We start from the raw sequence: 25,436 nt of genomic DNA on the forward strand, positions 1-25,436 counted from the left end.
GCCTAAATATTAAAACAGAAGCTCTAAAACTGCTGGAAGAGGGGTTAGGTAGAACTCTTGAAGACATTGGTGTAGGAAAAGATTTTATGAACAAAACCCCAGTTGCCCGTCAACTAGCACAAACAATCAACAAGTGGGATCTCTTCTTATTAAAAAGCTTCTGCACAGCAAGAGAAACCACCAGCAGTGTGAAGAGACAACTCACAATGTGGGAAAAAAATTTCACCAGCTGTCCCTCAGACAAAAGTCTTCTATCTAGAATCTATAAAGAACTTAAAAATTCAGACTTCCCAAATATAAAGATCCAATTAATAAATGGGGACCTGAAATGAACAGACATTTCTCAGACAAAGAAGTAGAAATAGCAAATAAACACATAAACAAATGGTCAACATCACTGGCCATTCAAGAGATGCAAATGAAAACAATGCAGAGATTCCACCTCATCCCAGAAAAAATGGCTGCTATCATAAAATTAACCAATAACACATGCTGGTTGGGCTGTGGGGAAAGAGGAATTCTGCTCCACTGCTAGTGAGAGTGTAACCTGGTGCAACCACTGTGGAAATCAGTATGGAGACACCTCAAAGAACTAGGATTGGAAGTCCTATTTGACCCAGCTATTCCCCTGGCGGGTGTCTTCCCCAAAGAATTAAAAGAATCATACCACAGTGATATATTTGTACCCATGTTCACAGCAGCACAGTTTGTGATAGCTAAAACTTGGAAACAGCCCAAATGCCCATCAACTGGAGACTGGATAAAGAAAAAGTGGTGCTTTTTAAAAAAAATAAAAGGGAGTACAACTCAACCATAAAGAATGAGAAATTAGAGACATTTATAGCTAAAAGGATGCACATCGAGGCCATTCTCTTAAGTGAAATAAATAGGATACACTTGTGAATACCAAATAGTTTCTCTAGTGTGAGAAACTGAAAGTGTAAATAAGGACTAAAGATAATTTGAAATATTTAGAGAAGTGGCAAAGGGGAAAGGAAAGTGGGAGGAGTAGGGGAAAGGAAAGAAGGGAATGGAATTAATATGATAAAATGAAAAAAATGGAAACAAAGTCTTTGTAAATAGGGAGGGGGAGGGGTTGAAGGGAGGGCAGGGGAAGGGGGAAAAATAAGAACCAAGATAGATTATATAAAGATGCAAATTTCCAATGATGAATATCATGTTGTATACCTAAAATGTACCAATAAAATTAATAATATAAAAAGGTGTGCACTTTGAGGTCATAGTGCTAGATGAAATGAATCAAACATTTGAAATTAAGTATCTATGATTTCTCTTATATATAAAGCCCAAAATATAAATAGAGGAAAATAAAAGATAGATTATAGGAAATAGGAAGGTAGATCTTTTGCCAAAGATAAGGATAATAACAGATGGAGGGAGACAGGAGGTAGAATAGGGCAAGAGGCTAAAAAGAATTGAGATGTGTTTTGCACATGTACCAACTCCCTATGAGGAGTGTGACCATTACGTGCTACACACATGGATCATTAAGAAATAAAAATTTGAAAATAGAATCCATTTATTTACATCTATTATTACATAAAATCTATTTACATAAAAATTTAAAACTGAAGAACCACTGTAAAAATTGGAAAATATACTGGAAAAAATAGATAATAGCTGGAATTTGAATGTTTCTGTTTTATTACGGTGCTTCAAGGATCTATTGGATTGGCCTCAATGTTTTTGCTTCTCTTTCTACATTTCATATGGTTATGTGCATTGTTTGTATATTACACAGTGGATTCTGGCTTGCATGGTCATATTTCAAAAAGAGAATACGAAAATTGATCTTATATGTACATTTTTAATACTTTCAGTCTTAACATTATATGAATGTAAACACATATGTAGTGTAATATAGAAAGTTGTTACTCTACACACTATAAAGTGTGGAGATTCCTAAAAAAAAAGCTATGACTAGGGGTTCCATTTAATCCCAGTGTTCTCCTTCTTCATATCTTCCTGCAAGAATTAAAAGCATCGTACCCAGTGATATATTCACACCCATGTACAGCAACACATTTTGTAATAGCTAAATTTTGGAAATAGCCCAAATGTCCATCAATGGTTGAATGCATAAGAAGATGTGGTATTTTTATAAAGTAGAATACTGCTCTGATATATAGAAGGATAAACAAGACATTTATAGGTAAATACATGTGACCTGAGACCATACTCTTAAGTGAAATAAATAGAACACAAATGTTTAAATATTATATTGTTTCTCTGGTATGAGAAATCAAAATTATAAATAAGGATCAAAATGTGTAATATATATATAGCAAAATGGGAAGAAAATGTTCAAATGGAAATGGAAGCAAGGGAGGGAGTACATGGAAAAGAAAGAAGGGAAAAGAAAAAAAGGGGAAAAATGGAAACAAAACTTTCCTAAATAAGGAGTGAAAGAGGGATTTAAGGGAAGGGAGGCAGAATGGGGAAAAGAAAAAGAATCAAGATCTGTACAAGTATAAATTCCCTGTTATAAAGTTTATCATTATGTATATCTAAAATGTACAGTTAAAATGAATTTTAAAATGTACAAAAAAACCCCCCAGAACAAAATACTGTTCAAATTGTGTCAGAAGAATTTTGGCTTACAAAACCACTAGACCCACCCCAGTAAATCTGCAACACTTCTTCCTGCAAGTCCAGGATTCTGCATTTTGAAATTCACCTTGACCTCTATGATGAGCTGGAGGTCAATGTGCCTCAAACTAAAAAGGAAGGGTAGTTTGACAGAGATGTCAGGAGACACTTCTGAATTCCAAAGAATTGCACTAAAGGCAGAAAATGTCAAAACCAGAACAGATTTACCCCTGGGAAACAGTGAGTTGGAGCCCATGACTGGGGGAGGAACTGAAGTAAAGAATGGAGCCCGTGATGGTTAATGGAGCCATTCTTCTCCCAGGAAATGTGTCCCAAAGCAATGGTATCTTGATACTCATGGCTTTCTCCATAATCTCTCTGAAATGAGTAAACAAATTAATTCAGAAGTAGATTTTAAGAAGAAAAATTTGAATTTTATGGCTTCACGTGAAAAACATTATTTATTGTGTTTCTACAATTTATGATTTTCATGTTTTCTCAAACACTCTCTGAAGCCATTCTCAACTAACAAAGTTAGAATTCCTTCAAGGAAAACACCTAAAAGATTGAAACTTTCATTGCTGTTCGAAATGTTCACCAGCCCTGTTTCTATGTTCATGAAAGCAGCAAAATATTCACACTTTCATCATACTGTATTCAATTGCCTTTCAAGTTTAGATTAGTCCATATTTTCAAATAAAAGAATTAAACCAAACCTTACAAAATAACAAAGTAAGGCTTCAAAAGTGGTTGAAGATTAAGAAATTACAAATTAGTTATGATTGTGCAGTTAAATATATGCTTTTATTTTGAAATGGAAAATTTGGGGATATTATAAATGACACTGTTATGGTTTCCACGAGGCTCACTAGGAATGTATGTCCCAGCTTGAGGAATACCAGTGCTCTGAGGGACCCATGTGGCTGGTTGTGCACAACATGCTCTCTGTCAGCCACCACATGTATTCATGACAGAGGGAGGGGATAATGGCAGAGCCAATCTTTGGAAGCAATGATGGAGTATTCTCTGTGTTGATTTGTGTTCCTCTAAGCTCAGAGAAGACCTAATTCCATTATTCAGTGTGCACACTGATATTTACAAGCAAGGGCATTGCACAGATCTGAAGTAGAAGACAAATGAAGCATGTAAACATGTTTATATTCCCAAGTTAAGTCACTTGAGCATAAAAGCAAAAGAAAATTATCAGCACATCTGGTATTAGTAAATTCAAAAGAGGGGGATGATGATATACTACACTTTAGAAGAATAAAATCATCTATATCAAAGGTAAGTGAAAAGAATAGTAGGCCTGTTTATTCAATTTTTTAAAAAAGCCTGATATTTTCCTGAGAAAATAGAGTCAAACAAAATCCTCATGCATGCAACTGTGAACTAACAGGCATCTGTACATACAATTTGAGAGTAATACTTTTCCCAGATTATTTCCAAATCTAGGGATGGTAAGAGGCATTACATTGACACTTGAAGTCAGATTTAAGGGGAGGTTTCAAGAATCCTTCCACCACCTCAATTTTTAAATTTAATATATGGATATCCAAGATAACATAAGAAGACCTTACAGTATACAGTATACTGTATTAAAGCAAAGCCCCCTCAGTGTTTAGGAAGGAGAATCCTTCATTGTTAACTTGATTTCATTCACATAGGGTCCAATTATAATATTTTTTGTAGAGAAAATTTTTTCATCTATTTCATATGTGGTCATAATTTCCTCATCTGAATCCACTAAAACAGGAAACACTTCATGTGTAAGTAAAGAGGGGATGTTTCCTTTGACTCATTTCAAATCTTCACCAATATTACTAAAAGTAGGTTTAACTGCTGCATTGGAAACTGTTTTTGAGGCCATAAATTTTATTCTTTCAATTAAATTTTCAGATGTGACCATGAATTCAATTTCATCACCAGAATCATCTACTAATAGCCTGAAGGCAGATATCTCATTATTTTCAAATGGTCTCCACAAGAGGATTATTACAGTGAAGATAAGTGAAAAAGTAAGCACCAAAGTGCAGCATAAGCCCAAAATCCATCCACTCTGATTGGCATTTTGCAATTGTAAATATCTTAGTTGTCCACACCATAAACACTAGAGAAGCCAGCACACAGACATGAGAGAACTTGTAAAGTGCCCATATTAAAAATTTTATGGTGTTCTTAACATTAGAGTTTTCCTAGTTTGTGTCAAATTTATCAAAATTCACCAACGAAGATTTGTGCAACTTGTGTGGGAATCAGAAGGAAAAAGATCTGAGTGCTCTGCCCCCACACCACTGCCACCACTGGCACAGGCCACCCATGACCTGTGTGGGCAGCAGGGAGACAGAATACCCATGTAGTACATACTTGAGTACCACTGCTGATGATCCAGGTCTCATGTGAACTTTGCAGGAGTCAGGAAGTGACAGGGCCTGCACATCCCATAGCCAGAGCCACTGATGTTAGCTCAGGGCTCAAATGACCTGGATGGGAGAAGGGAAGACTGGCCAAACTAAAAAATCCTAATCAATTGTGCTTCTCCCTAGATCAGGGGAGCAGATGTTACAACAAAAGACCAACCATATTGAGGACAAGACCAACATCTTGGAGTAGGGTTTCACTGCAGTATTACCCTACTACAGAGGCCAGGTTAATTAGCCTTGGGAGACAGGCTTAGAGAGGGTGAGAGTTAAACAGGGATCTCCTGGGATTCCCTGGGAAGCTCAGGCTCAGTGCAGGAAGATCATAGGAGCTAGAATTCTGTGGTGGGAAGCCAGTTTTGTGGGTGCAATCTTCAGAAGGGGTGGACCTGAAGGAGGTGGCTTTTAGTCCAGTGATATGCTTTAGCTTTTACATTACTGCCTTCATCCAGCAGAAATTAGTGGTCTGAATAACTATTGATCAATTTCTAGGTGATATGAGTGTATTTTCTAAAGTCACAGACCACTTTGCTTTGGTTAAGGGAAGTTCATGATTGGCTTTCAGTTTTGTCAGTATCCGGCTGCTTTGACTGCTGTAGCTGACTTAACTACTATAGCCAACATGTCATAATTGTTGTTGACAATTACTTTGGTCTGTATGCCAATATTTGAATTGCATGTGAGTCATAAACAGTATTGTGGCTGACTTTTTAAGAACTGAGCACCAAGCCAAAAAAGTCACAAATCCCAACACACATGCACACACACACACACACACACAGCCTCCAAAATCTCCCAATACCCCCAAAAATGAGTTGGTGGAGACAATCAGGAACTGCACAACAAAAATATCTGAAAGGGTATTAATGGAGGAAAAATAATTCAGTAAGGTACTTTGCAAATTTAAAGAAGATATACACAATCAGAAAAGGACCCCAGTGAAACAAATGATCAGCATGTCTCAAGAAGACACTAATAAAAATCTAGTGGATCTAAAGAAAGAAATGTAAAATATGAATGATCAGCCTACAAAAGAAAGTAAGTCTATAGAAAAGCTGCAAACAGAAATCCAGGAGATTGAAAATATGATGGAAAGTATGGGCAGCAAAAATGACTGATGTGAAGAGAAAATGTCAGATCTAGAGGACAGGGCTCTGGTCAATGATCAGTTAATGAAAGATACCTTAAAAAAAGAGAACATGAAAAATAGAGCCAAACGATGCTAGATGACTCAAAGACTAATATAAGAGTAATTGGAATTATTGAAAAATTAGAAGGACAAAGATCATAAAAACCTGTTCAGAGAAGTAATAGCAGAACATTTTCCAGACATTCAAAAAATTTAACACACCAATAAGTGAGGCATGTAGAATCTCAAATAGCCATAATGAATTAAAAAAAACCTTCATGTCACATAGTAATTAAAATACCAGAAATCCAACACAAAACTCTCAAAAGCCACTAGAGAAATGCAACAACATATAAACAAAAAGCATTCAGAGTTACAATCAATCTCTAAGCACAAATATTAAAGGGAAGGAGAACTTGGAATGAAGTGTTTCAAGCCCCAAAATAAAACAACTTTCAACCCAGATTGGTATATCCTGCAAAATCATCTTTCAAATTTAATGGAGACAGAAGATATTTCCCTGATAAAGAGAACCTAAAGCAATTCATGAACATCAAACCAACACTTTAAAAAATTCTCAAGGATATCCTAGAAAAAAATAATGAATCTAACAATGTCAAAATGTCCAATAAAATGAATGCATCAGCCATACTTAGCATTTAAGTAGAAGGGAAAGAAAGCAAAACAGTAACAGGAAAATAATACAATGACAGAAATAAGGCAATGCCTATCAATTATAGCTATCACTGCAAATGTAATCAAATTTTTAGTCAAAGACACAGATTATGAGAATATATTTAAAAAACCAAAATCCAAGAGTATGCTGTATACAAGAAACATATTTAGCACAAAAAGAAATTCATAGAGTAAAATCAAAAGATGGAAAACGCTGTTCCATGCCATAGGAACCTGAAAACAAGAAAGAGTAGGTATGTTTTTTTCAGACAAAGTGGAATTCAAGCCAAAGCTGATCAAAAGTGGCAAAGAATGACATTAGATATTAGTTGATGGAACTATTCAGCAGGAAGAGATAACAATAATGAACATATATGCACCAAACCATGGTAAACCCAACTTCATAAACAAACACTAATTGACATAACAGATCAGACAAATATCAATATTATTATGACGGGAAAACTCAACACCCCACTATCACAAACAGATGATAATTAAATAAAGAATCAATAAAGAAATATCAGAGTTGAACAAAATTTTGAACAAATGGACTTAATAGACACATATAGAGTGTTCTACCCAGCAACAACTGAATAAATATGGGCAACGTATCTTTTTGGCAACATATGATATTTTCTCCAAAAGAGATCACATATTAGCTAATAAGGCAAGTCTAAATAAATGTAAAAGAATAAAATTTTACCATGCATATTATCAGATTAGAGTGCAATGAAACTAGAAATCAGTAGCACAGCAAACCACAGAAACTATGCTAGCATATGGAAATTAAACAACATATCCTTGAATAATCAATGGGTCACAGAGGAGATTAAGGAAGAAAAGAGAGTTCCTGGAATGAAATAATAAGGATAGTACAACATACCTGAATTTATGAGATGCAGTGCAAGTGGTGCTATGAGGGAATTTTATAGCTGTGAATGTCCACATCAGCAAATCAAAATGATTCCAAACAAATACCTAATAATGCATCTCAAGATCCAAGAAAATCAAGAAAAATTTATATCCAGAGGTTTTACTAAGACGAGTACAGAAATCAATGAAACAGAGACTAAAAATTACAAAGACTCAGTGAATTAAAGACCTTTTGAAAGAATAATAAAAATAGACAAACCTCTAGCCAATCTTACCCCCCAAAAGGAAAGAAAAGACATGAATGAATGTCTTTGAAATGAAAAAGATGCAATCACAATGGACATCACTGAAATTCAGAAAATTATTAGCAACTAGTTTACAAACATATATGCCAAAAAATTGGAGAACTCAGAAGAAATAGAGAGATTCCAAAATACATATGAATAACTAAAACGGAACCAAGACGACTTAAAAATCTTTAACAATCCAATAACAGACAATGACATTGTAACAGTAATAAAAAGTCTACCAACTAAGAAGGCCGAGGAAATGATGGATTCACAGCTGAAATCTACAGATATTCAGGTAATATATAGCACCAATACTTCTCAAATTCTAATAAAATTAAGGTGTCAGAAGCTTAAAGTATCATGATCTCCAAACCAGATGAAGTTCCCACAAAAAAAACAAACAACAGGTCAAGCTCTCTAATGAACATAGATGCAAAAATCGTTAACATGATATTGGCTAACACAATAGAGCAAATCATCAAAAAGTTCATACACTATTACCAAGTAGGCATCATCACAGGAATGTGAGAATGGTTCAACATATACAAATCAATAATATAATTCATCACATAGACAGAAGCAAGGATAAAACTCAATCATGTCATCTCAATAGAAAAAGCCTTTAACATAATCCACCATCATTTGTGATAAAAACCCTGAGGAAAATAGATAGTATAGATGGACCTTATCTCCATCTGATAAAAACCACTTAGGATCAAACTACTGCCAACATCATATTAAATGGGAAAAAACTGACAGCTTTCAATCTAACCAGGAACAAACAAGGATGTTGACTATCCCCACTCTTGTTCATGGCACTCCAGGAAACATGATCCAGAGCAAATAGGCAAGGGAAAAATAAAAGGGATATTGATAGCAAAGCATAAAGTCAAAGTATCATTACTATACTTACAAGACCCAAAAACTCAACCAAATGTCTCCTAGAATCAATAACCAAACTCAGCAATGTAGCAGGCTACAAAATAAACAGAGAAAACTCAATAGCATTCCTATACCCTAACAATGTACACACTAAAAAAGGAACATAAAAAACGGTATCATTTATGATACCATCAAAAAATTAAGTACTTAGAAATTAACCTAACCAAGGAAGTGAAAGACCTCTACAATGAAAATTATATCACTCTGGAAAAGGAAATTGAGGAGAACACCAGAAAATAAAAGGAGTTCCCCAGAACTAATATGATCAAAATAGCTATACTTTCAAAATTGATATACAGATTTAAATATACAGATTTAATGCAATCTCAATCAAAGTACCAATGGGATTTCTTACAGATATAGAAAAAACAATCCTAAAATTCATGTGGAATCAGAAAAGACCCAGAATAGCCAAAGAAATCCTGAGTAACAAAGACAAAGCAGGAGGCATCAGCTTCCCAGATTTAAAGTTACAGTATAAACCTATGGTGATTAAAATAATATGGTATGACACAAAAGCAGGCATGGGGATTATTGGATCAGAATAAAGAAAGTAGAAAGAACCCCAGGCAATGCAACTATTTAATTTTTGACAAAAGGAAGAAAAACATATAATGGAAGAAAGATGGCCTCTTTAATAAATGGTGCTGGGAAAATTGGATAGCCCATGCAGAAGTTTAATCTAAACACATACGTCTCACCATGTAGTAAAATAAAATAAAAATGGATCAAAGATCTAACTTTTAATAGAGAAACAATCTGGTTGAAGCGAAAACAGGTATAACTGTTGAAGACATAGGTGTAAGCAGGGACTTTCTAAACAGAACTGAAATGGCACAATTAATAATACCAAAAATCAATGAATGGGGGTTATATTAAATTAAAAATCTTCTGCACAGCAAAAGCAACAACTAAGAGAGTGAAGGACAACCTGCGAAATGGGAAAAAGTTTTTCCAGCTATTCTTTGGACAGAGGACCAACATTTAGAATACACAAGGAACTCAGTAAAATTAGAATCCTCAAAATAAAAGATCTCATCAAAACCACTTAATAAAAATGAATACACATTTCTCAGAATTACAAATGGCCAATAATTACACGAGAAAAAGTTCACCATTACTGGCCATTAGAGAAATGCAAATTAAAACTACATTGAGATACAGTTTTACTCCCAGAAAATGGCTACCATAAAAAAATTATTAATAACACATGCTGGCATGAGTGTAGGGAAAAAGAAACTGTCCTACATTATTGGTGGGAATGTAAAGTAGTAGAAACTCTAGAAATCAGTGTGGAGAGTCCTCATAAATACTAAAAATAAAAATTCCATTTTACTCAGCTATTCCTTTTGTATGAATCTTCTCAAAGTGTTAAAATTATCATATTACAGAGATATATCTTTATAGCAACACAATTTATAATAGCTACATCTTAGCAACAGTGTATGTGTCCATCAACAGATAAATGGATTTAAAAACATGGTATTTATACACAATGGAGTACTGCACTATCATAATGAAATAAAAACTTAAGACATTCATAGGTAAACACATGCAACTTGTGTACATAATGTCAGGTGAAATAAGGCAGACACACAACTTTAAATATCACATGAGAAATAAAAGAGCAAAGTAGACAAATAGGAAGCAGAAAATATCTCAAGCAGTTCCTTAAATTACCTAGTCTGTTGTTCCAAAAATATTTTAATATATATGTAAGGTATATTATTCATTTATACCACTATTTGGTCTTAGCTCATTGAAAAGAAATTTGTATAATATTATCTGTTTCTTCTTCCTAAGAGAGAATCACTTATGTCTGTATCTGGTTCTCTGAGTATCTACTTTTAAGATTATGACACACAACGAATTAGCTATTATTACTTTTATGTTATCTTTTTATGGAAGTTTTATTTTTCATAAAGTAAAATACAAATAAAGTAATGCATTAATTTGTAAAAAAGAAATCTACCAGCACAAGCCACAGTCAAGACGAGAAAGAGGGAAGCTTCCCAGAGGGCAAGGTCAGAATCATTTGCCTGCATGACTCTCATCATGACTTCAATAGCCACAAAGACAACATAAAGCAGTCACAGTCCAATCACCTGGTCCATGACTGTCCCTAAATGAGACTTCACAATGTCATTGTGACCCAAGCTCACAATGACCCTATGGAGAGGGGTGGTCAATGTCCATTTGACCCAGATACCAATGCTGGTAAATATCACCAGACCTTGTGGTGACAGTAGAGTCTTGTTTGATGCTTTGTTTGTGGTTTATTGATGTTGTGGTAGTCATCAGACAAACCTGCTTCCTAGGAAAATAACAGCAGTAATCCCCAGCTGTATTCTTACTATATATTTCTAGCATGAAGAAGACTGCATCAGCCAGACTACACCATGTGATATACAAAAAATACACAGAAGAGAAGCAAAATCATTACAGGCCAATTAATAGATATCCATGAGGAGCTATCAGTAGGAGAAACATGCAAATTTCAGCTGGCATCTATTTTTTCCATTTTATATGTTTTTAATACCTTTCTCCAATTTAAAGTTTTAAATGTAAGAACATAGTGTTATTTCATTTTCTGACAAATTTCATTTTCTATTCATACATGTTCACAGTACAGAATGATTCCATACATTGCTGGGAGTGGCTACCTGTACATCACAAATCTTAATTCTTTTTTCATCCCATTTCCCTCTGCTCCCTCCAATCTCCCTCCATTTATCTCCGTATTTCATATTATCTATCTTTTATTTTCCTGTTAATTTTTATATTTGGTTATCAAATAAGAAAAAGCATCCCATTTTTAAGCTTGTGTCTATGATTTATTTCATTTAACATTACAGTCTCCAGATGTATTCATTTTCCTACAAATAACTCAAATTCGTTTTTTATGGCAGAGTAGTACTCATCGTGTATACACACCAATATTTTCCTTATCTATTCATTTGTTGATGGACATATAGGCTGGTTCTGCGATTTAGCTATTATGAATTGTGCTACTAAAAACATTGGTATGCATGTATCACTGGAGTATGATGTCTTTAAGGCTTTCAAGAAGATGCTGAGGGGGGACTAGCTGGATTGGGTGGAATGTCTAATTGCAGTTTTGTGTGGAATCTCCATACTGATTTTAGGGTAAGTGTAATACTTTACATCAAACCATCACTGTAAAAGGATTCCTTTTGCCCATAGCCTTCTCATCACTTGTTACCATTTGATGTCACAATGATGACCATTCTTGCTGCAGCAAAATGGAATCTCAGGGCCTTTTTAATAGAAACACCAAAGATGTGAAACCCATCTCTGTGTGTTCTGGCTCTGATATCCATTGATCTTTCTCTGTTTGACACATTTCTGCTACTTGTTAATTCTTTCTTAGTCAATGAAAGAGATACATGTAAATCACTATGTGATCTAAGTTTTAATTTTTTATTTTGTGGCTTTTTAAAGTTTCATGTTTTATTGTTCAACATACAGTGTTCTTGAAATGACCACAAAAGTCTTCATCAACATGCAGTTCATGTTTTGGGGACTTTTCCTCCCCAGGCAAAATTTTGTTATACATTACTTCCCCACTTCTACTTAAGAATATTCACTGTGATGAGTTTGATACTAGAAATGCCACTCTATGGTAAAAGGCTCAGGCCCAGGACAATTGAATAACATAAGAGAAAACTTGATGTCCCTAAAGTAAAATATAGTTTTTAAAAATATCAGACATCCTGACTTGCTTTCTAAAATGATGCTGAAACAAAGGGCTGGATGGCCCTCCACATGGCTTTACCAATATGCCCAGGGCTTTATTCCTGCCAAAGTGGAGGAACAGTGTTCCTTCAATTTTTTATTTTGAGACAGCGTCATGCTAAGTTGTCCAGGCAGGGTCAGACTTTCAGTCCTCCTGCCTCAGTCTCCAAGTATGTTGAGATTACAGATATATGCCACCCCCACCCTGCCAGGTTGAGGATACCATGTGTGCCACAGGGAGCAGTGGATATGGATCCTCTAGGGTCAGGAGAGGAGAGGGAGATGGGGCTGGGCGGGTGGCAGACTCAGGTGCCTACAGGTTTGCTCAGCTTCACTTTCTGCTTTTTAATCATTCAGCCTTGTGTGTGAGGTGCAATGGAGAGCTATCTGGTGTGGGAGGTGAGGCCACCCCTGCCAGCTGGTTCTCTAAAGGCTCTTCCTATCAGACTCACCACACCAGGGACCAGGATGCTGCCTAAGCACCAGGAGGGTAGAGAAAATCAGGGCCAATTTAGTCCCAAGTAAACCCAAGATCCCAGTCCAGCTTTGGGGCAGGTGTCCAGGACAATCACTGTCCTCACAGGTGAGCCATCTCAGGAAATACTACACAGGTCTCTGGTACATTGCTGCCTCCCCATTATGCTGCCAGTCACCCCAGTGAGGAAACAGCCTCCCTCTGGCACCTATTTGACATTAACTGTCTCAGAAACACTTCTCCTTTTTTAAAAGTTTATTGGTATATTTTGGGTATACAATACAGCTACATTCATCATTGGGAACTTGTACCTTTACATGATGTATCTTGGTTCTTATTTTTTCCCCATTCCCCTGCCCTCCCTTTAAACACTTCACCCCTCCCTATTCACAAAGACTTTGCTTCCAATTTTCCTTTTCGCATATTTTTTCCTTTGCCTGCTTTCCTTTCCCCTACCCCTCCCACTTCCCCTACTCCTTTAGACTTTTTCTTCCTATTTCACATTATCAATTATACATGTTGATCCTTATTTACACCTTTAGTTTCTCACACCAGTGAAACTATTTGGTATTTATACATGTATGTTCTATTTATTTCATTTAAGAGTATGGCCTCGATGTACATTCCTTTAGCTATAAATATCTCTAGTTTCTCATTCTTTATGGTTGAGTAGTACTCTATTTTATAAAAAACTCCACATCTTTATCCAGAATCCAGTTGATGGGCAATTGGGTTGTTTCCAAGTTCTAGCTATTACAAACTCTACTGCTGTAAACATGGGTGTGCATATATTGCTGTGGTATGATTCTTTTAATTCTTTGGGGAAGATACCCAGGAGGGGAATAGCTGAGCCAAATGGGACCTCTAATCCTAGTTCTTTGAGGTATCTCCATACTGATTTCCACAGTGGTTACACCAGTTTGCACTCCCACCAACAATGAAGAAGGGTTCCTTTTTTCCCACAATGCTGCCAGCATTTGTTATTGATTGATTGTTTGATAGCAGTCATTCTTTCTGGGGTGAGGTGGAATCTCAGCATTGTTTTCATCTGCATCTCTCGAATGACCAGTGATGTTGAACGTTTTTTCATATATTTATTTGCTATTTCTACTCCTTTGTCTGAGAAATGTCTGTTCATTCCAGATGCCCATTTTTAATTGTTTCTTTATATTTGGGGGTTCTGATTTTTAAAAATTCTTTATATATTCTAGATACTAGTCCTTTGTCTGAGGAATGGCTGGTAAAATTTTTTTCCCACATTGTAGTTGTCTCTTCACACTGTTGGTGGTTTCTCTTCCTGTGCAGAAGCTTTTTAATAAGAAGAGATCCCATTTGTTGATTGTGTGTTCTAATTCACGTGCAACTAAGGTTTTGTTCATAAAATCTTTTCCTACACCAATGTCTTCAAGAGTTCTACCTAACCTCTCTTCCAGCCAATTTAGTGTTTCTGTTTTAATATTTAGATCTTAATCCATTTCAATTTTAGTTTAGTGCATGGTGAGAGATATAGGTCTAGTTTTAATTTTTGGCAAGTTGAAATCCAGTTTTTCCAACACCATTTATTAAAGAGACTATGCTTCCTCCAGCAAGGAGGGTTTCTCCTTTGTCAAAGATGAGGTGGCTGAGTGTGTCTGGAGTTGTTTCTGCATCTTCTAATCTATTCCACTGATCCTAGGGTCTGTTTCTTTGCCAGTACCATGCTGTTTTTTTTCTTTTTATCACAGTGGCTTTGTAGTATAGTTTCAAGTTGGGGATTGTGATACCCCCTGCCATGTCTCTGTTGTCCAGAATTGCTTTTGATATTCTAGATCTCTTCTGGTTCCAAATCAATTTTTTGGTTGTTTTCTCTAGTTCTGTGAAATATACTGTTGGGATTTCAATGGAGGTTTCATTGAATCTGTATAGCAGTTTTGCAAGCATGGCCATTTTCATTATATTTGTTCTTCCTACCCAGGAACAAGGGACGTCTTTTCATTTTCTTATATCCTCTTTGATCTCTTTTTTCAGAGTGCTGTAGTTTTCAGTGCAGAGTCTTTTTGCTTCCTTTGTTAGATTGATTCCTAGATATTTCATTTTTTTGGATGCTACTGTGAAAGGAATTATTTCCCTTATTTCTCTCAGTGAGTCTGTTATTTGTGTACAAGAAAGCTATTGATTTTTGAGTGCTGACCTTGTATCCTGCTACTCTACTGAATCTGTCAATTAAGTCTAGAAGTCTTTTGGCAGAGTTTTTTGGGTTTTTGATGTAGTGTATCATATCATTAGCAAATAATGACAGTTTAAATTCTTCCTTTCCTATTTTTATTCCCTTTATTTGTTTCTCTTGTTTAATTGCTGTGGCTATTATTTCCAGAACTATATTGAACAGGAGTTGTGTAGTGTTTCTGATTTTAGTGTGAAGGATTTCAGTTTTTGACCATTTAGTATGATATTGGCTGTTGGTTTTTTTATAGCCTTTATCAGGTTGAGATAAAGACCATCTATTCCAATTTTATGTAGGGTTTTTATCATGAATTGGTGTTGAATTTTGTCTAATGCCTTTTCTGCATCTATTGAGATGATCATGTGGTTTTTGTCCTTGACTCTGTTTATATAGTGTATTACATTTATTGATTTACGTATGTTGAACCATCCTTGCCTCCCTGGGGTAAATCCAACTTGGTCATGGTGTATGATCTTCTTGATGACCCTCTGTATTCTGTTTGCCAGGATCTTATTGAGGATTTTTGCATCTATGTTCATTAGGGAGCTTGGCCTGTAGTTCTCTTTTTTGGTTGGGTCTTTCTCTGCTTTTGGAATCAAAGTAACACTTGCTTCCAGAAATGAATTTGGAAGTATTGCTTCCCTTTCAATTTCATTGAAGAGTTTAGAGAGTAGTGGCAATAGTTCTTTTCTAAATGTCTTATAGAATTCAGCAGTGAAGCCATGAGGACCTGGGCTTTTCTTTGATGGTAAATTTTTAATTACATTTTCAATTTCACTGATTGTAATTGGGGTGTTTAGAATTTTTATATCGTCTTCATTCAATTTTGGTAATTCATATTTATCTGGGAAATGTTCATTCCTTCTGTGTTTTCCATTTTATTAGAGTACTGGTTGTGGAAGTAGGTGTTGATAATCGTCTGAATTTCTGCTGGATTTGTTCTGAGTTCACCTTTTTTGTTAATCACTGTATATTTTTTCAGGGTTGTAATTATCTCTCTGTGTTTCTGAACTTGTTGCATTGTGACCTGAAGTGAAGCAAGTTCATCCAAAGCCTCAGTGCATCTGTTCACATCAAGATTATCAATTTTGAGTGAATTTTTAAGTTCAGCATCTATCCTTTGAAGTTGAGAATCCATTGATGTTTCTCACTTCTTCTTCACTTTCTTAACTTCTGGCTTCTTTCCTTCATCTTTATTCTGGTGCTCAGTTTCCATTTGTTCCTCTTGCCTGCATTTTTGGTCTGTGGCTTCCTTGTCCTGTTGGCTTTTCAGCATATTCCTCGTATGAGCAGTCTGTAAGTTTCTCCCACCCTTTCTCTTCTTTTCGCCACCTTGGTCCTCTCCCTCTTCTTCAGAATCAGAGGTTGATGTAACCCCCGTTGTAGCTAAATTTTTCCTTTTTGATTCAACTTCTTTCTTGCCTTCTTTTTTGTCTGGCTCTTTCCTTGGTTTACCTTCCATCTGGCCCTCTTCGTCCTTTGTAGGCTGCTTTTTAGGTTGTTTTTCCTCTTGCCTCTTTTTCTTTTGTCTTTTTCAGCAACCGTGTCACTCTCTGAAGGGCACGGCTGTTTTGCTATTTTGGGTCTGCCTCTTGGCTTTGGAATCTTGACTTCTGTAGGTGCAGGTCATCCTCTCTTAGGACTCACTTTTAGGTTAACAGATGCTGTTGCTGGTGTCACTGCTCCTGCCTCCTGGGTTTCTACTATTTCTGCCTTTCTCTTTCTCCCTCTTCTGGCAGTTTTTGGAATAGTTATGCCAACTGCTTTAGTCATATCCTCACTGCTTGTTTTTTCTTCACGAACACTGTCTTTCTTTGAAACACTAGTTTCTTTTTCTTCAACTTCAACATCAGATGATGCATTTGACTGTTTAGTTGATGTCTGTTGGCTTGAAAATTTCACTTTCAGATTGTTGTCTATCTCCCATAAGCCTTCATAAAAACCTTTTCGTTTATTTGGTTTACCATACTTTCCCGTATTTTCTGAGTAAGGAAATATATCCCTTGGTCCTGAAAGAGCTGTCTCATGAGTCCATTAATGAAGATGGGCAGTTTGTTTGTGGGCGACTTTACAGCACCATCAGGAACTTCATCTACTAGAGCTGGCCAAGGAGGGTAACCTTTCATCTTGGCGAAGATGAGGTCTCCAGGTTTGAAATTGTGAGATGTGTTTCGGGGAAAGGCTGGGGTCCTGAGCCCCGGAGTAGCAAGGGTGCGCTGCAGGCGGGAGGACGCCTGGGCTGTCCCTACGCCTGCCTGCGGGAAGATCCGGAGGGAGAAGAGGGAGGGGAAAGGGGAGGCTGAGGGGAGGAAGATCCGGAGGGAGGGGGCTGCCACGAGGTGGGGGAGGGCGGGGTGGGGAGTGGGGGTGGGGAGGGAGGACCCCACTGCCCGGCCCTGCGCTGGCTGTCTCACAGCTCCCAAAGATGCCACCACCTGAGGCGAGGGTGCTACCCAGCCCCAAATTCCCCGTTCCCCCCATCTTTCCCTAGGCGTTCTCCTTGAGGCACAGCTCAGCGGGAGGGATGCAGAGGAGAGAGAGGTGGGCTCCAGAGGCGGACTCCCCTCGACGCATGTGTCCCTTCCCCGCCTAGGCAGTCAGGCCCAGTCAGAAACACTTCTCAGTGCACTGAGGTCCATGGCCCGAGGATGTAGCCAGAGTTAGAGGTTTGGTCTGAATGATCTCTTAAGGACAAGGCTAAATTAGGCCAAAGCAACTGCTGTTTAAAACCAGTGTCTGCCCTGAGCGAGTGTCTGTCTTATATTGTCCCATGGCCAGGGCTCTATTGTGAGCTGCTACTGCAGCCTTAGGACTCTGCTCTGTAACGTGGCCCTGTCTGCCCCATGGACCTGGCTCAAGTTCTCTGTCTACCAGTCTCACACGAGTAGTCAAGTCACTCAGGGCTCCATGCTGTTCTTTCTAGTCCTGCAAATGGGAGGAGACGGGTTCAAGGCAACCCACCTTGTTCCAGGATTTGCCCAGAGGCTCCTATGAGACTTAGAATCTGGGCTCAGGAGGCAATGGCCACTGTCAGCTGCAAAACTAACCCTGAAATTTACAGGAAGCAAAATGAGGCACAGACCCTGTAAGAGCTGACCCCTCGCTGCTTGCACCACCCCTGTCCTGTTTTTGTTTTTTGTTTTTGTTTTTTTTTGGTTTCTTGAGACAGGGTCCAACTCTGCACTTCAGCCTGGTACTGAACTTAGCCTGGTGCAGACCAGGCTGGGCTAGAAATTGTGATGATCCTCCCTCCTCAGCCTCATGAGTACTGGGACTACAAGCATGGGCCACAATGTCTGACACATGTTTTGCTCGTTGAGGCTACAGGGACTTGACATTGCCACGGAGACCTCCACCTTGGGCTCACAGATTAAGGCCTGCATGAAATCAAGCAGCCGAAGCACAGTCAGGATCAGTCAAAGGCACAGGTACAGAAGGAAAGGTCAGATTGGGAGCCCTGGGACTGTCTCTACTGTCCTCTGTCCCATCCTTTCTCTCTACTTCATACAATCCTGGCCAGAAGAGAGGATTCAGACATCTTACCATGAGTTTCTGAAGCAGTTGCTGACAACTGACACACCTTCCCTGGATTTAGCAAAGGATTTAGTAAACCCATTCTGGGAGGTAGCAGCCAGGTGACCCATGAGTAGTTCCTTTGGGTTGAAATCCTTGGCCCTCCCCTCCAATACCTGCCAGCCCAGCAGCTCTCCTAAAGCCATGGCCCTAGGTCAGTTGTGTCTCAGACTCACCATGCTACGAGCACTGTAGAGCCAAGGCCAGGCCTCCACACTGGTCATGACCCTAAGCCCAACATTGAGTGTAGTCCTTCTGCAGCCAGACTTCAAGGGTCACCATGTAAGAGCTCTGGAAAATAATCACAGGGAAGGGACAGAGAGAGAAGAGAAGAGAGCCAAGTGACCCTGAAGCAGTATTTGGTGGAGGTGCAAGACTCAGGGATTACAGGCCCATTTCATGCCAGGAGGAGATACTGTCACTCTCTGCCTTCAGAAGAGAAAACTTGTCTCCAGTGGCCAACCAGCCACTTGCCTATTATCGTTCCATCCCATTCCTGACAAATCATGACTAACTCCTTGCCTGGGGTCCATCCTGGTCCTGCAAGGGCCCAGCTCCTGCCAGCTTCTCAAGGCAGGCCCGTTGCCTGGCTCTGCTGTCCTTAGCACTGGAGGAAATACCAGCAGGAACACCATCAAAGGGGGAAGCTCTGTGGCCATCCCTGGACTCTGCTTGTCATTGGCCCCTTGCAGTTCTGTGGAAGGGGTACAGTATGTGTGTAGGAGAACAGTCTTCCTCATTTCCTGCTTTTCTTCTTCCTTTCTCCTGTTCTCTTCTTTCCTCCTTCCCTTCTTCACCCTCTACTTCCTTCCCTTCCAACAACATTCATGGGTGGCTGTAGGGAAAACATACCCAGGCAGTGAAAACAAGACAAATCATATGGTGTCCCAATGTGGAAGGAGGGAAACTGGACCCAGTGTGGGACTCCACCCAAGGCTTCCTGGGCTTGCAGTGCTGTGAACTTCTTAGAACCAACCTGCCTGTAATCCTAGTAGGCTCAACTCCAGAGGCTGAGCTGGGAGGATCATAAATGTGAGTCCAGACTGGTCAAATTAGTAAGACCTAGTCTCCTAATAAAAAATAAGGTTATGGATGTAGCTCAGTGTAATTAATGTCTCTGGCTTCAGTCACCACTTCTACCACTACCACCACCACCAAAAAAGAAAAAAAACCCAAAAACCAGACAAACAAAAAAAGGAGTTATGGAGGTCACAGCAGGCACTGGTGAAGTCTGAGTCAAAGGACCAGCAAAGAGCAAAGCAGTCAGCAGTCAATGTGGTTACCTGAACAGGGGCTGATGGGCAGCCAAGACTAAGTGCTGCCAGGCCAAGGCAGGGCCTGGCTTGGGGGTCCTGAAAGGGTCAGGATCTGGGTGCAGCTGCAGCTGCAGCAGCAGAGGTGGGGAGAATAGTGAGGGTAAGGCCTGGGAGTCCCAGTGGGAGACGACAGAGGTGGAACAGATGAAGACTCAGGGGGAGAAGCCCAGGCTCACCCACTTGTTGTGTGTCTGGCTCTGTCCACTGGATGGATTGGAGTTGAAGCATTTGAGAATTGAGGGTCACAGAGAAAGCAGGTTAGGGGCTTGGCTCCGGGGTGCAGGGATGGGGTGGGCTCAAGGGGAGAGATCAAGTTCGTCCTTTAAGGACTAAGCAAGTGGAAACAGCCCCCTTGCCCTAGGATTAGATGAAGAGTAGAATGCTCCATCTGATATGGCTGCTGCTGTGGTTTGAATGTTTATCAGTGGACAAATCCACCAATAAGCATCAAGCACCTATGATCCAATTAACCCCAGAAATCCCACCTATGTGCACATGGAGCTTTGATGGACATGTTAGATATAAACCATAACAAACCCTTTTCACCCTGCCATCTCTTCCACCATGTGAGCACACTTTAGATAGTGCCAGCTGTGTGGAACAGGCCAGACACCAACTATGCTAGTGACGTGTGGACATCTCAGCTTCCAGATCTGTGAGAAATAAATCTCTATCATTTGTAAGTGATGCAGTCTGCGGTGTTTCATTAGAGCAGCAGAAACATAGACAGCTATGCACCTCTCTGTTGCTGTGAGGACCACTGGGAGCAAGTAGCCAGAACCCCACCTTCTACCACACAGGAAAGAATCGAGTCTCTGTCCAGGAAAAGCCCAGATCCTGCCAGCCCATAGTCAGCATTCTGGGCTCAGCTTCCGTAGTCACCTTCATGGGTATCTGACTCATACCTAGATCCATGGTCTTAATATATCACAGTGGGTGTTACATTGCCACACATGAACCTTTGGGTGACACTCAAATCCCACCCAAGTTAGAGCAGTGCCCATGTCTCTTTAGGCTCCTCTTGGCTATGACACTTTTCCAGACTTCCCTGGGTTTTGACAGCCTTGACACTGTGGCTTTTATCTTGACAACCTGGCCTTTGCTCTATATTTTTGGCTTGAAGACAGACAATCTAAGCCAGTGATTGGGCTTGCCCCTTCTTTTCTCTCTCCTGTGTATCTTTCCATTCTTCTTTCTCTCTTAGCTTTCTACATTTTAAAGAAATCATGAAAACTGACATAAATCATCTTTGAGTATCCATTTGAAACCTAAATAAAGAGTATTTTCCTACTATAATGAAGTTTTGCTAATGCAATACTGCATTCCTAAGTTATAATGTACATTGCTTTAAAATTCTGTTTTTGTCATTTATATATGTTTTACATGTTCACAACTTTAACTATATGGAAAACTTCTTTCTTATAATGATAACTCCTAGTGTTTTGTGTCAGTCCTTTGCTGTTGATCACACAAAGATACAAGTATCAGGAGTAACGAATCCAGCATAACATCTGTCAACTTCAGTAGTGTACAGCCAGCGAGACAGACATAAGCCTCCTTCAGAGAGAGGATATGAAGATCTACATTACATGTAGAGCCAAAGCGAGGCACGGGACCTGAAGCAGTGAATATTCTTTGCTTTATTTTTTTCTTTTTTCATCTTTCTTTGTATTTTGCTTTTTGTTTCTTGGAACAGGTCTCCCCCTATACTTTAGGCTTGTCTGGACTTCATTGTATACCCAGACTGGCCTGGAAATGCTGGTGATCCTCCTATCACAGCCTCCTGAGTGCTGGGCTGGCATGTTCTTTGCTATTTGTGGGTACAGTGAGTTGATATTACCACCCAGAACGACAAAGTGCGACACAGGATCTGACATGACAGTTTCCCCGAATTCCAGCTTCTGACTCACAGCCAGTGTCAATCAGATGAAGGGAAGAGGATCAGTGAGCACAGAGAGAGAGCTCTTGAACTTGACACACTGTGCAGGTCGGGGCATGTGGCTCATTCCCATTTCCCTTTCCCTTTCTCTGCATTGCAGAATCCTGACCCTCAGGGGAGTGGAAGATATCTTGTCATGTGTTTCTGCCGGAGTGGCTACCAAAAGACTCATCTTTCCTGGATTTATCAAACCATGGATCTCCCCACCCAAGGAGGGGCAGATTGGAGGCCATAAATAGTTTTCCATGGTTGGCTTCTTTGTGCTTCTCTTTCTCTTCCAATACTTGGCCAGTGCAGCAGCTTCTCTGAAGCCATGGCCCTGGGTCTCCTGTGGTTGGGCCTCCTGTTGGGGGACCTGAGTGTCCAGGCTCTGGACTCTATTCCAGGCATGACTGAAATCCCACCTCTGGACAAGTTCCCACTGCAACCAGACTTCCAGGAACACCAGGTAGGGCTCTGGAAGAGCAACTGAGGGAGGGACTGGGGTACAGGGGCCGTGGCAATAGAGAGTGGGAGAGGCAAATGGACTCAGGGGCAGTGTTGAGTGGGAGGACTCAGGGTGTCCATGTGAGGTCGGGACATCTGCAGTCCCTCTGCACAGACAAGGAAATTGAGGTTCTGAAAGGCTCACTAGCACTTACTCAGTGCCAACCCCAGCCCCGGCAACTGAGGCCTAACTGTTTGTCTGGTGTCCCTCATGGTCCTGGAGGACCAGCTCCATCTGGCTTCTCGAGAAAGGCCATTCCCAGACCCTGCAAACAAAGGGCTCCTCAGAGGTCCCAGCAGGGACAGAGTGGGAGGGGTGGCTCTGGGGCTATTCGTGGGGTCTGCCTGTTATCAGTCCCTTGCAGTTCCAGGGGAGGTGGTACGCCATCGGCTTGGCACAGCACACATTTAAGAACAAATGTCTACGCCAACCAGCCATGTACATGATCACCTATGAGCTGAAAGATGACAGCAGCTACAATGCCACCTACACCTGGGTCAGGTAAAGTTGCCAATGTCGGGGGTCTGAGAGGCAGACTGATGTCATAAACATGGGGTTAACAAAATGAAGGAAAATGTCCTTCATCTCACAGCTCTGCACGAAATCAGTGTTCCTCCCTTCCTCCCTCTGTCTCTCCTACCTTTCCCGCTTTGGGTATTTCTCTCCTCCTATTGCTTCTTCCTTCTACCCTCTCTTCCTCCCTCAATTCCATCAACATTCATGGGTAGTTGCTGAACAAACAGAATCAGGAGAAAACAAGAAGAGAGCAGATTGTCCCAGAGGGGAAAGAGGGACATTGGAGCCAGCAAGGGACCCACCCAGGGCTTCCATCAAGGGCTTAGGGTAAAGTGACCTTAAAGGAGCCACCCTGCCTGTAATCCTAGAAGACTGAAGCTGAGGCGGGAGAATCACAAGTTTAAATCCAGGCTGGTAACATTAGGAGACGAGGTATCAAAATTAGTAGTAAAAATCAGGCTATGGATGCTGCTTGATCCCACCTCTATGTGTTCAGTCCCTGGTAGCACTATCACCACCACCATCACCAGGATATAAAAGGAGTTTCCTGGGCCACAGACATGGCTGGTGGACTCTGACTCAGAGAGCCTTACCTTAGACAATGGGAAAGCAGGCAACCATCAGCTTAGATAACCAAGTAGGGGCCAATGAGCAGCTTGGAGGGGAGTGTTCCCAGGACAGAATCTAGGCTATCTCACTCTGAGCCAGAGATGGGGCTCTGAAAGGGCAGAATCTCAGCACAGCTACTGAAAGGAGGTGTCTAACCCCCCAAGGTAAGGACAGGCAGGCACAGGCTGGAGATGACAGAGGTCGGGCAGAAGAGGACTCAGAGTGGGGAGACTGGGCTCATTCGCCTGCCTTAATTCTGGCCCTGGCTACTCATTGAATTGCAGTCACATTTAAAGGGGCACAGAAAAAGCCATTTAGGTGCCCAAGTCTAGGTTGCACAGATAGGATAGACTCAGGTGAGAGGTCAGTTTTGGCTCAAGGGCCAGGGTTCTGCTTGGCATGGAGCTGATTGGAAGCTCAAAGGAAATTTCCAGGAGAGTTAGGAAAGGGGAGCCCAGGGATAAGGTCAGTGTGCCTGGGGTCTGTGTGCAGGACAGTCTGCCTTGGGGAGGCATCGGAGGAGAAAGTGAGTGCTGGAGGGAGGGTTGAGAGGGCCTCATAGCAGACCAGGTATAGGCTCAGAGGGGAAGGCCCAGGGACATGGATGTAGGCCAGGTGGGGTCCTTGCCATGGTGTGGGACAGGCTGTCATGGGCTGGGCTGGACTTGGCCTTCGGAATCCTGCTGTAGCCCTGGTCCAACTGCAGCCCAGGGGAGCCAAGCCTTTGTCCTTTCCATGTTCAGCACCCACCATCTCTCTCTCTTGCAGTGACCAGGGATGTGATCACAAAAGTGACCCTATGGTCCCAAGTGACCAGCCTGGCCAGTTCATCCTGGACAATATCACACGTGAGTCCTGAGTGAGGGAGGCTTGGCATGGGAATTTGAGGACCAAGGCCTTCCAGAAAGGCAGAGGACTCCCTGCCCCTACACACAGATGCTGTCCTCTGGGGAGAAGCTGATGGTGACTGGTTGGGGAGGAAGGGGTCAGTCCCTTCCTACTGGTCAGGAAAGGATGACTCCTTGGCATCTACACTGCAGGATCAGAGAAATACACCATGAGAGTGCTGGCCACGGACTACAATCAGACTGCCATTGTGTTGCGCGTATCCATTCTCAAAAACAGGGTGTACTTCGAGAATATTCTCTATGGTAGGTGATCACTCCATCTGCTCAGGGTCCTGGTTCCTGGTTACACCTGCGGTAGGGGGTCTCCAATTCCACAAGAATCTCTTCTTGTTCAATTCTACCCCTCAGGGAGGAGGTCTTTCCACAGACCCTTCATTGGAAAGGGGTCTGAGTCCTCCTTCACTTATTCAACAGAGTTTATGCAGTGAGCTGGTGGTGATGAACCACATGTCATTACAGCACTGGGTTGCCTGAGGCATGTAGATTGTGAATTTAAGGCCAGACTGAACTGCATAGCAAGATAGTGTCTCAAAAGTTTAAGTTACAGAGTTCTCTCTGTTCCTCACTCATCACCATCTTGGCCATAGGGAGGACCATGGAACTGAGCCCTGAAATGGAAATGCAATACATTGAAGTTTCCAAGTCTCTGGGCTTCTCTGATGACCACATCACCATCACTGCCCCCATGGCTGATGGCCACCTGGCAGAAAGG

At 40.5% G+C, this 25,436-nt stretch overlaps 1 protein-coding gene and 2 pseudogenes across 1 annotated transcript; 1 reads left to right on the forward strand and 2 right to left on the reverse strand.

Moving 5' to 3' along the window:
* Nucleotides 1-4,231: 4,231 nt before the first annotated feature.
* LOC110350130 (transmembrane protein 87B-like) lies at nucleotides 4,232-11,613 on the reverse strand (annotated as a pseudogene).
* Nucleotides 11,614-13,146: 1,533 nt separating this feature from the next.
* LOC101703594 (PC4 and SFRS1-interacting protein-like) lies at nucleotides 13,147-19,095 on the reverse strand (annotated as a pseudogene).
* A 3,422-nt stretch (nucleotides 19,096-22,517) lies between these two features.
* LOC106009759 (neutrophil gelatinase-associated lipocalin-like) lies at nucleotides 22,518-24,975 on the forward strand. Its single transcript, XM_021261567.2, has 4 exons — nucleotides 22,518-22,652; nucleotides 23,056-23,192; nucleotides 24,585-24,664; nucleotides 24,857-24,975. Exons 1-4 carry the CDS (start codon nucleotides 22,518-22,520, stop codon nucleotides 24,973-24,975), a joined length of 471 nt encoding a protein of 156 aa, XP_021117226.2.
* The last annotated feature ends 461 nt before the right edge of the window (nucleotides 24,976-25,436 follow it).

This window comes from Heterocephalus glaber, unplaced genomic scaffold (genome assembly GCF_053883595.1).
Source record: "Heterocephalus glaber isolate CG9 unplaced genomic scaffold, H.glaber_assembly_v1.0 deba00001479, whole genome shotgun sequence".
NCBI lineage: Eukaryota > Metazoa > Chordata > Mammalia > Rodentia > Bathyergidae > Heterocephalus > Heterocephalus glaber.

Coding starts and splice junctions, on each gene's coding strand:
- LOC106009759 (XM_021261567.2), top strand. CDS start 22,518: ATGGCCCTGGGTCTCCTGTGGTTGGGCCTCCTGTTGGGGGACCTGAGT. Junction 22,653..23,055: donor CAGACTTCCAGGAACACCAG/GTAGGGCTCTGG, acceptor AGTCCCTTGCAG/TTCCAGGGGAGGTGGTACGC. Junction 24,665..24,856: donor CATCCTGGACAATATCACAC/GTGAGTCCTGAG, acceptor TCTACACTGCAG/GATCAGAGAAATACACCATG.